General features: G+C 38.5%; 1 protein-coding gene across 1 annotated transcript; it reads left to right on the top strand.

Annotated features, from left to right (window-relative positions):
• The first annotated feature begins 1453 nt into the window (after positions 1-1453).
• On the top strand, positions 1454-9996 carry metap1d (methionyl aminopeptidase type 1D (mitochondrial)). Its single transcript, XM_008302561.1, has 10 exons — positions 1454-1495; positions 3428-3588; positions 4278-4427; positions 4510-4658; positions 5115-5157; positions 5245-5408; positions 5499-5596; positions 7115-7162; positions 7241-7319; positions 7654-9996. Exons 1-10 carry the CDS (start codon positions 1456-1458, stop codon positions 7736-7738), a joined length of 1017 nt encoding a protein of 338 aa, XP_008300783.1. The 5' UTR covers positions 1454-1455; the 3' UTR covers positions 7739-9996.
• Positions 9997-10206: the final 210 nt, after the last annotated feature.

A 10206-nucleotide genomic window follows, 5' to 3' on the forward strand; every position in this document is an offset into this window, starting at 1 on the left:
TGGTATTTGGCCTTCCATGGTCTGTGTTGCATAACTCAAGGTAATGTTCAATATAAAGGTGTTTAAGTATGTGTGTTTTTTTCATACTGGGGCGGAGTGAGGGGGTGGGGTTATGGTTTGGAGACCTCTAATCATACTGGCACCCTCAAGTAAGATAATATTGTGTTGAAGCAAAGTATAACTGTAAATAATGTGTCACAATGACTGCGGCTTCAATTCATGTTTTTAGGGAGATCCCAGTATACTATGTAAATGATTAAAACTAATCCAGGGTTAATCGGTGCTTCACAGTCACCAATAATGATAAAGCCATAAATAAATCAAATACAAGTGGGGCTGAGCAATATCGAAAGTGGTGGATTATTTGAGGCTGAGTAAAGGTGAGTAATGGGGACCTATGTGTTTAATGCTTTGTTGAAGATGTTAGATGGGAAAATATCAAGAGAGTGGGACAGAAGCAAATGAGGCACATGTTCTCTAATTTGTTTAACAAAATAGGAGGAAATCTGTGCAAGGTAGGAGGAGAAAAGCTAATAGCTCAGTGATGGAGCTGGACCCAGAATTTAAAGCTGTGGTTATGGTAAGTGTGACAAATAAGAGTCAAAAAGGAAATGTTTTCTTTTTGATAGAGGAAAGAAACACAAACACAAAAACAAAGACAAGAAGAGAGACAGAGGAATAAAAAACAACCAACAAAAGAGGAAGAAGTTGGAATTGAGAGTGTTGTGCAACTTATGTCATTGAACTTATGTACAATTATGCACACGAGTAATATTACATAAGTAACCGCATTACTGTAATTCACAGTAGAAATACATAAAAAAAAAATTTCAATGTACATTTTTGTAAACATCTGTATAGTGCATCATTTATTTGAATATTACCTTCACCGCTGGATTGTGTATAAAACAACACTATGCTACAGAAATGACAGAGCCAAGCAAATATGGACAAAACAGAGCAACAACATAAAAGCAATATCACAGTAAATATGCATAAATATGTAAACAAACAAATACGTGCAACAGTAATAAAAAGGAGGAAAATATAGCAAATTAAAATGACTACAACTGTAGTTTCTAATTACTTTGCATATTCAGGAAAAAAAAAAACAATACAATTTTATTTCAACAAATAAACTTTGAAGCATAGCTATTAAATGAATCTCCAAGGGGGAAGTAAATATTAACATTAAAATACCTTCAGTTTAACCAACTGTAATCTTAAAGTAAAATATTTACAATAAAATGATCAATGAATGAATATACAATAGTTTTGAAATGGGCAATTCTGCATAATTAGTACTTTTTATTGTTCTTAATAGTAACAAAACAATAATAATAATATAATAACAACAACAAAACATTATTAAACAATAATAATAATTCCGGTTTATGGTTTTTCATACGGGTGTGCATCACGTGACTGTAAACACGTGACCACTGGTAGTAATTCATGGCGGCGCGCTGTTCGGCAGGACTTGCAGGGAGAGCAGGTACTTCACTAACGCCCCTTTTCACTCACGGAGATAGGTTCATGACTCTTTTGACTCTCTGAGTTTGCACGTAGCGTAGAAAAACAATGACCTTTTCGACAAATACATTCAAAGACGAAGCAGCTCTGGTATAGCTAAGTAAAGCGCCAGTGTTTTCTCACGTTAGCTTGCATGCTAACTTCTTGCAACGTTGTGTGTCCTGCAGTAAAGAGACTATGTGGCTTTAAATGGAATGAAACGTACGTGGTGTCCGCTCCCAGAATACACACAGGGTCTGCATCAGTGAGTGCTGCAATAAAAGACAGTTCTGTTACAAGTTTACATGACCGCCCGTTGCTGTCTGAATGTTAAAGAGCTGCAGTACTACTTCTATTCAATGACATTAGTACTTCTTAGCTAGATGTGTATGAGTGTGTCCATATCATGTTCACTGTGGCCATTTAATTAGTCGGTCATTTAAATTCAGTACAACTGTGTGCTGTGTAAATGCCTATAATGTTCAGTTTTTGTTCATAGTGTCATAGAGGTGCATAATATGTCCAAGGTCTCCTTTATTAATACATAGAAAAACTCATTTTAAATAGAAATGCTGGTGGTCTGAATGTTGTTAAACAGCTCTGGTGTTGTTTTTTGCACAGTTTTGGCTGATGCACCGAAGGGAGAATGTGAGATATTGTGTGCATTCAACCAGCATTTGTTATATGTGCACGTATTTCTGGGCAATATTAGATTTTTTATTTTTTTTGGATTTAATACAAGTACTGTAGTACAGCGCAGCTTGTGGTATTGATGCAATGTCTTCATCCCTGATGTGTAGTTACACAGTTTGTTTACTATTTTAGGGTAATTTTTTTTTACCTTTATTAGTGAGTGTATGTACTTACATAGTGAAAGAGGGGGGTGACATACAACAAAGATATCCTACAGAACACAGACTATGAATGTTGCTGTTACCAGGATTGCTGTTAAATATTTCTGAGGTGCTCATCAGCTGTGGTTGGACCCTCACACATCACTCATTCAGCCACTGGATGTACACTGGTCCTCAAATGTATTCATACCCTCCCATTAAAGAAGGACAAAAATACAGCTGTCACTGAAATAGGTTGAAATTGACTAAAGTAATAATAAATGTAATGAAAATCATGACATTGCTTTTGAATTGTGGTTCAACAGAAATATTAAAAAAATGACAACAACAAAAAACAAGCAAACAAGCATGATGGGACCCGTACACTAAAAACTAGTTGAACAACCCTTTGAGCCAATCACTGCCATCAAGTGTTTTCTGTAACTCTCAGTCAGACTTCTGGACCTGTTGACAGGTATTTTGATTTTGGCCCATTCTAATTTGTTTGCTCTAATTTGTCCAGGACAGTTTTGTTTGTTTATTAAAATTATTCTTTTTAAGCAAAATTTAAAAGCAATGTCTTATTTCACTAAACGATAATTTAGCAAATTTTTATTATTACTTTTTTTTTCAATTTCTAGTTATTTGAGTGACTGTTGTGAATTTTGCTTTTTCTTTGATGGAGGGGATGAATAAACGACTGTTGATATCACAACAGCTCCACATAGAGGCAGAATTCAGCCTTCACACTAACCTCATGATGTTCACATAGTGACCACATAGACACCGCTGTGACAGACATTTAATCCTCACATCCCAGTTCAGCTTTTCTCAGTAGCAGCTTCGACATGATTGTATGCTATTGTATTAATAGGCGTTCTTTGACATGATTTACACAATACACAGAATAAATATGCATTGTCATTGTTGAAGAAGTGGCTTGAGAAAGAGCACTTGTGAGTGGGACACAGTCTAAACAGAAGAATTGCCTTTCTTCTATTTATTCTTAGCAGAAATGCAGAAGCCTTTTATTAATAAACAGAGGGCTGTTTTTCTTATTGTGTTGTGTTCTTTTTCTCCAGGACTCGGCAGTTTCCTGCGGAGAGTTTGTTGTCTAGGAAGCTGCAGCTCCCCGACAGCCCTGCTGTGTCAGCAACATCGCCGCTTCTTCTGGAGGAAGTGGAAACATTCTCACAATGTTGTTCGCCCAGCTACTGTCAGGCCTGCATATGCAGTACCCAAGGTATAGTACCCCGCCTAAAATGAGTCCCAAATTAGTTGAAACAACAAAGGTGTAGCTGGAACAACACAATGGTTGTTGTAGTTGTTCTGTGTCTTCTTTTGATGTGGGTCCATGATAATTCTATGCTTGTCAGGCTGTCAGAAATGTCTGTAATCACAGATACAATATAATTAGAAGCTGAGATGAATTACATGTGCATTCAGGTTGGATTAGTGTCATCAGGAGAGTTTCTTGAGACAGATTTTGTTCGGTTGTCATTTACTTTCCAGTTAGCTGAAGCTGCCGTATATGGCAAAGGTTGATGGGATTAAACGCCACCATTGGAACAGATGTGTTTATTTTGATTACAGTTCTTCAAGTTAAACCTGTTTGAATTATGCTTTTAAACGCGTTGCTGCATGACTCAGTTCTTCAGGGCTACATATTTTCTAGTCTTGCTCAACTAAGTCGGTTCCCATTAAGTGGCCTGAGTATGACATATTCTACTTTTTCAGTTTGCATAAAGCATAGTTTTGGATCAAATGCACAAAAAAACAAGCTAAAAAAAAAGTAACCTCGAATGACAAATGAACAACGTTTCACATCAAGTCATCTCAGCCGTGAAATATCCTCATTGTTTTATTGTAGATTTTATATGAAATTGTGAGCTACCTTGAATATCCCGTCTGTCCTCTCCTTCCTAACTATAGCACATTGTGAAGCCGGACTATGTCAGCTCTGGACTGGTGCCAGAATGGCCGGACTACATAGAGATCCAAAACGAAGAGCAGATCGAAGGCCTGGCCAGAGCATGTCAGTTAGCCAGACATGTACTGCTGCTAGCTGGACGCAGTCTGAGAGTAAGCACCTAATCAGTACAAATCTCATTTAACTTTCTACATCATCAAAGACAACCCACTAACTATGATCTACGACTTCTAGGTTGGTATGACAACAGATGAAATAGATTTCATCGTGCACCAGGAGACAGTCAAGCACAACGCCTACCCATCCCCCCTCAGATACGGGGGTTTCCCAAAGTCGGTGTGTACATCTGTAAACAACGTGGTCTGCCACGGCATACCTGACAGGTAAATGACCCGGACATTCACTCACAACATTTGGATACTCAAAAACAAAAAACTGTTATTGTATTGTTAAATGTAGTGTCGCCTGTCACTCTCGTTACAATCATTTCCTTCTTTCTACCAATTAGCAAATAAACACAACCAGTGAGAAAATATTTTTTTTATCTAAAATGTAAATCACATTTGTTTGGTAACATGTATCTTTAGATGTTGAGCTTTTGAGAGGATGAAGTTGGTTTAGACATTGTTTTTGCTGTTGTTGTTGTTATCATCAAATGAAACTAATTCATTGTGGATTTCTTATTAGATGAATATAACTAAAACATACAGCTGTGTACTCTTCTCTATTTTTAAAGTGTGAAGTATAATGGTGATGTGCAGCATTTATTATGTTGTAATTTAGAAGCTGTAGTAGTCTCTATAAACACCATCACTTTTTAACCTGCCTGTTTCCTGCAGTCGGAGACTTGAAGATGGAGACATCATCAACATTGATGTTACTGTAAGTTGACGTCTTAATAGAAACTCACATTACTGCAAATATGATCGGTCACCCCAACACAGCTCCCTTCTACCTTTTTTCTGATAGGTGTATTTGGATGGTTACCATGGCGACACCTCGGAAACCTTCTGTATTGGTCAGGTGGATGAGGTTGGGCGGCGACTGGTGGAAACTGCCAGACGTTGCAGAGATGAGGCCATCGCTGCCTGCAAACCGGGCGCACAGCTCTGTGTTATAGGAAACACTATCAGGTAGCACACAATGAATACACACGTCTAATCCTTACATAATACATATTACGTTTTCTCTTCGACAGCTAATATTTTATGTATTGCTTGCAGTGAAATAGCTCATTCCAATGGCTTCCAAGTGTGTCCTTATTTCATTGGACATGGGATAGGCTCCTACTTCCACTGTCATCCTGAGATTTGGCATCACGGTAAGTTTGGGTCGCCAGTTAAAGGATGTGTGAGAGCATACGCCTCATGCAAGAACATCCATGTGTTTTTATCCTGAATCTCTCCTACTTGGGCGATCCGATAGCTGAATAGATGACACACATAACACATGAGAGCAAAAAAAAGTGGCTTGAAGCTCCTCGCTTCAGTCCCCGGCTGACCCTGAACTCCACTTCAGCTCACTTTCCCCACATTTCCTGTCTCTCTTCACTGTAACACCAGTGTTTTACTTCTGCTTGTATGTGACAGTCTGCTGGGTTCTGTGTAATTTAAATATTGTCATCTGACCAAGTAGGGACTCCTCGGCTGACATCAGCTTGTAGACCACAACTTGTGTCTATTGCAGCAGTGTGCATGCTCAACATTAGTGTTCACACACAGAATATGTAGATGCCAATCTACTGTGCATTTATGGAACACATCCTCCAAACAGATCATGAACAGACTAGAAAGTGGAATTACAGTAACTATGCATCTGTGGTGTTGCCAGCTGTCTGTATTTACAGCCATAAGGGAGTATAATCAAAATGTACCTTCTAAAAAAGGCAAAAATGCCCCAAAAAACATAAATATAAAAAAAAAAAAACAAACTCTCTTTATCGCGTCAGATTTAAAAAAAAAAAAAAAACAAACTCTCTTTATCGCGTCAGATTTACTTGTGTCCCAAGTCAAACTTACAAAACTCGTCAATTAAAAACTTGTAAATCTCTCGTCACACTGTTTATCTGTTGCATTTTATTTGAATGTGTTTCACTCACAAAGAAAGTCACCAGAGATTAAAGAGAAAAAATCTCACTGTGAAGCATCAAGTTCTGCTGTCACCAATATGCAGACAAAAAGATAACAACTAGCCCTGTCAGTAGTGATATTGGAAGACATGGCACCATAAATAGACAGTAATAGTGCAGCTGCCAGTGACGTGTCATCAGAGCAGTGCTTTGCTGTGACAGACATAAACTGGAATTGGTTTGGCATAAAGTTAGATATAAATAAAAAAACCTTTTCCTACAGCAAAGTGGTTAGATGGTGTTACATTTTGGTGTGCAATAGAGCAGAACAGTAACCTGCATAAAATGCTATATATTTTTTCTGACGTGCTGAAATATGTCAATAAAAATCTTAATATCTAAAAAAAAAAAAACCAGAACAAAATGACAAACCTGATCATTTAGTGAACAGAGCATTAGTAGTTATAGTTATATTTCCGTAGAGAGGGAAACAGTCTGACTGTGTGTGACTCAGAACACTCATGAATTCTCTTTGTTCATCAGAGAATTAATTAAAATACAAGAAAACTGGTGAATGGTTCAGTTTTATAAAATCACTTATACATGACACTGAAGCAGACGTCTGTTTTTACAAAAGGTTCTTGCATGAGGGGAACCCGACTATCTGCCCTTTTCTTGTGCCTTTGTGTGCATGTAGACCGTGTGTTCCTCAAAAATACTTCCTGTGGGATTGTGTGGGTTCAATATAATTACACATGGCTTTATTTTCAGCTAATGACAACGACATGACCATGGATGAAGGGATGGCTTTCACAATAGGTAAGCTACACTTCCCTATTTTTGCGTGCACGTGAAGAATCCATGAGCATGGCATTGATATTGTGCGTTAATCTGCAGAGCCCATCCTGATGGAGGGATCTGTGGAGTTTAGGATCATGAAGGACAAGTGGACCGCAGTGTCTGCAGATGATAAAAGGTACAAACAGAATATCTCGACTGTCTCATCTCGGCTATGAAAGTCCATAAAACCACAAATTGACATGTTTACGTTGCTGTTTGTGTGTGGGTTTAAACCAGAGGAGATAGGACATGTTAATTAGAGAGCTGTAGATGCTGGTAGGATTATTTTTAGACTTTGAGGAGAACGAGGCCAACCATTTCTTCCCTCTTCCAGTCCGTATTATAAGACAAGATAACTGCCTCCTAGCTCCAGTTCCATACTCTCTTCTCACCCTCAACAAAAAAAGCAATATTTACTTAAATGTTGATCTGTTTCTTTAACAGTCTTACCTGTGCATTGTGTCATACAGGTCAGCTCAGTTTGAGCACACGGTGGTCATCACGGCTGATGGAGTGGATATTCTTACCAAACTGCCGGAGGAGGACACTCTGTGACCTGAAGGACTGCAGCTGCTGATTCGTACAGCACATGAGCTACCTGTTGGTGACAACAAAACACTACGAACTTAACTGACGGCTTATGTAGATGTATTTTAAACAACTATGCAGTTTCTAAAGTGTAAAAATGGTCACTTTTGTTTATTCACTGAGGCTTTGCATACTGTAGCTACACGTATCGGGCACAACAGTAAACACCTGCCTTATATTGTGTGAGCCTCCCTTATGTAATATTGTAATAATGGGAAGAGGATCCTTTGGTTTTTGTGGGTTGAAGTGTTGATCTTAATAGTTTAGGCTTTTTGTGCTGCGTCCCATGGATGCTGAATCAGACTGGAAGCCGGATCTAATACCTTGGGCTCTTTTTTATGATCCCTGAGCTGATCCTGGGCAGTTTTTTTGGGGTGTGACGGCCCTCATTGTCCTGCTGTAGAAGCTGCTGCTGCTGCTACATGTCCATATAACATCCATATGAATGCCAGTACTCCAGGTTTCCCAGCAGAACGTTCTCACAAGGAGTTCAGTGTTATTCAAGTCACCTATCAGTGGTTTTAATGTTTGTGTGCACAACCTTGACAAATATGGCTGCAGGTGCATCTCATTACTTAAGTTAAATTTTATGCATGTGTGGGTGTTTATAGTGTCAGTATTTGGAGGGTCAGAGGGTCTAACACATTTACAGTTTTAGTTTTTGTAGCCCCGCAGCATCTGACTAGTTTAGGCAAGGATTTTCCTCAAGACAGTGAAATGGGAATAATTTGAGACACAGTCTAGACTCCTCCAGCACAACGACATCTCCTCATGATAGCCACAAAGCAATTATTGTAAAATGTACTTAATCTTAGTCTAAATACTGTTTCAAATCCCTGGCTACACTGCAAGGTATAGATGGTTACAAATGGCAAAATACCTCCTCACTCTAATGTGAAAGTTGCTTTTTCATTAAATTTGTGAACCCTCTGTATGCAATTGTGTTTGAGAGTCACTTTTATTTTTTATTAAACTGTGCCAAGAATAATTAGATTTAAGAATGTTCAACTAAAAATCATATTTGAATGTAATCCTCGTCATACCATTAAAAGCCTAAATTCAAATCCCAGAAGCATTAGAGGAAACCCCCACAGGTAGTAATCACAGCTCTGAATGTGAGTTAAATGAGTCACTTGTGTCAGCTCAGAGAGACATTTCTGCACACTTTAGAATCATAAAATACTCACTGTGTAATAGACACTGAATTAGCCTCGATCATCTCCTTCAACGTGACATCCTGTGTGGTTAAACACAACCACTAGGTGGCAGCAAACACTGCATGTTGAAGCCACTCAGGTTTCACAGTGAAGTCTCTCCTGATGTGCAGCAGCAAACTGTGTCTGAACCGTCTCTGTTCTGTTTGTGGCTCCCAGCCATAACGCAAGAGCTGTAAATCTCAGCACATTTAAGCCTGTATTTTACAAGTTAAAGTCATCATTGAGGGGTTCGTCTAAATCAAGCGTCTTTGATTCATCGCTGTGAAAACTTAACTGACACTTTCACATCGTCACCATTCAGTATAACCTCTTCCTAAATATAACAGGATGAAGGCAAAGTTAACCAGATAACTTGGTTAAAAACAAAGAATCTGTAAAACAAGAGGTTGAAAAACTGTGCTAGGGGGTAAATTCCAGGCTTCTTTTTTTCCCCCAATTCCTCACTGCTCTCTGTATCTTTTGTCTGCAGGTGGATTTAATAAAAACATGAGAACATAGCAGGTTTTTTTTTTTTACTGGTTTCACAAAGCTTCTCCCATTTCTCGTGAGTTCAGGCTTTTTAGTTGATATAGAAGTTTAATGTGTGATCAAAAACTGCCCTTAAAACCCAGTCAAGCTCTAAGAGTTTATCCATTACACTATAATGTGAGTTTGCTGGTGTTGTAATGGTGCAACTGTAACTGGGGTGAAGTGAGGATGCTTCATAGAGCAAAAAAAATAAAAAACATAGGAGGAGAACTTGGACTCCTGCCCACTGAGGGTGTGTTTTCACTTCCTGCCAATATACTCTTGTGTGTGTGTGTGTGCTCATGCCAGTGCCAGTTCGCAGGCGAGGCAGGAAGGATTAGACAAATAAAGGTGGGTCAGCTAATCTAGAGTCTGGTCATGTCCAGCCAGGAAATGATTCACATCATTTTTTTAATTTGATGTGCGACATCATAAGAACTACATCTGCATTTATTCTGCTTTTATTGAGCAAAGTTGTCACATTAAAGACCTTCCCAAACACTAAAGTGCACTTTTTTTTCTTCCTATATTGCAGTTTAGGTTGTTTCTTAAAGCAACACAATCCTCAGTCTGATTTGAAGGGTGTGAAGCAACACACTTGATTTCAGGGCAGGGAGTGTGCAGCTGAAGGAGTCTCCTGTGAATCAGAGCAGCATGTTATTCATTAAATATGAAACATGACATGAAAACCCCAAAAAGATGGAAGAGGTT

This window comes from Stegastes partitus, unplaced genomic scaffold (assembly GCF_000690725.1).
Source record: "Stegastes partitus isolate 25-593 unplaced genomic scaffold, Stegastes_partitus-1.0.2 Scaffold1838, whole genome shotgun sequence".
Lineage (NCBI taxonomy): Eukaryota > Metazoa > Chordata > Actinopteri > Pomacentridae > Stegastes > Stegastes partitus.

Coding starts and splice junctions, on each gene's coding strand:
- metap1d (XM_008302561.1), top strand. CDS start 1,456: ATGGCGGCGCGCTGTTCGGCAGGACTTGCAGGGAGAGCAG. Junction 5,158..5,244: donor TCATCAACATTGATGTTACT/GTAAGTTGACGT, acceptor TTTTTCTGATAG/GTGTATTTGGATGGTTACCA. Junction 7,320..7,653: donor GTGTCTGCAGATGATAAAAG/GTACAAACAGAA, acceptor TGTGTCATACAG/GTCAGCTCAGTTTGAGCACA.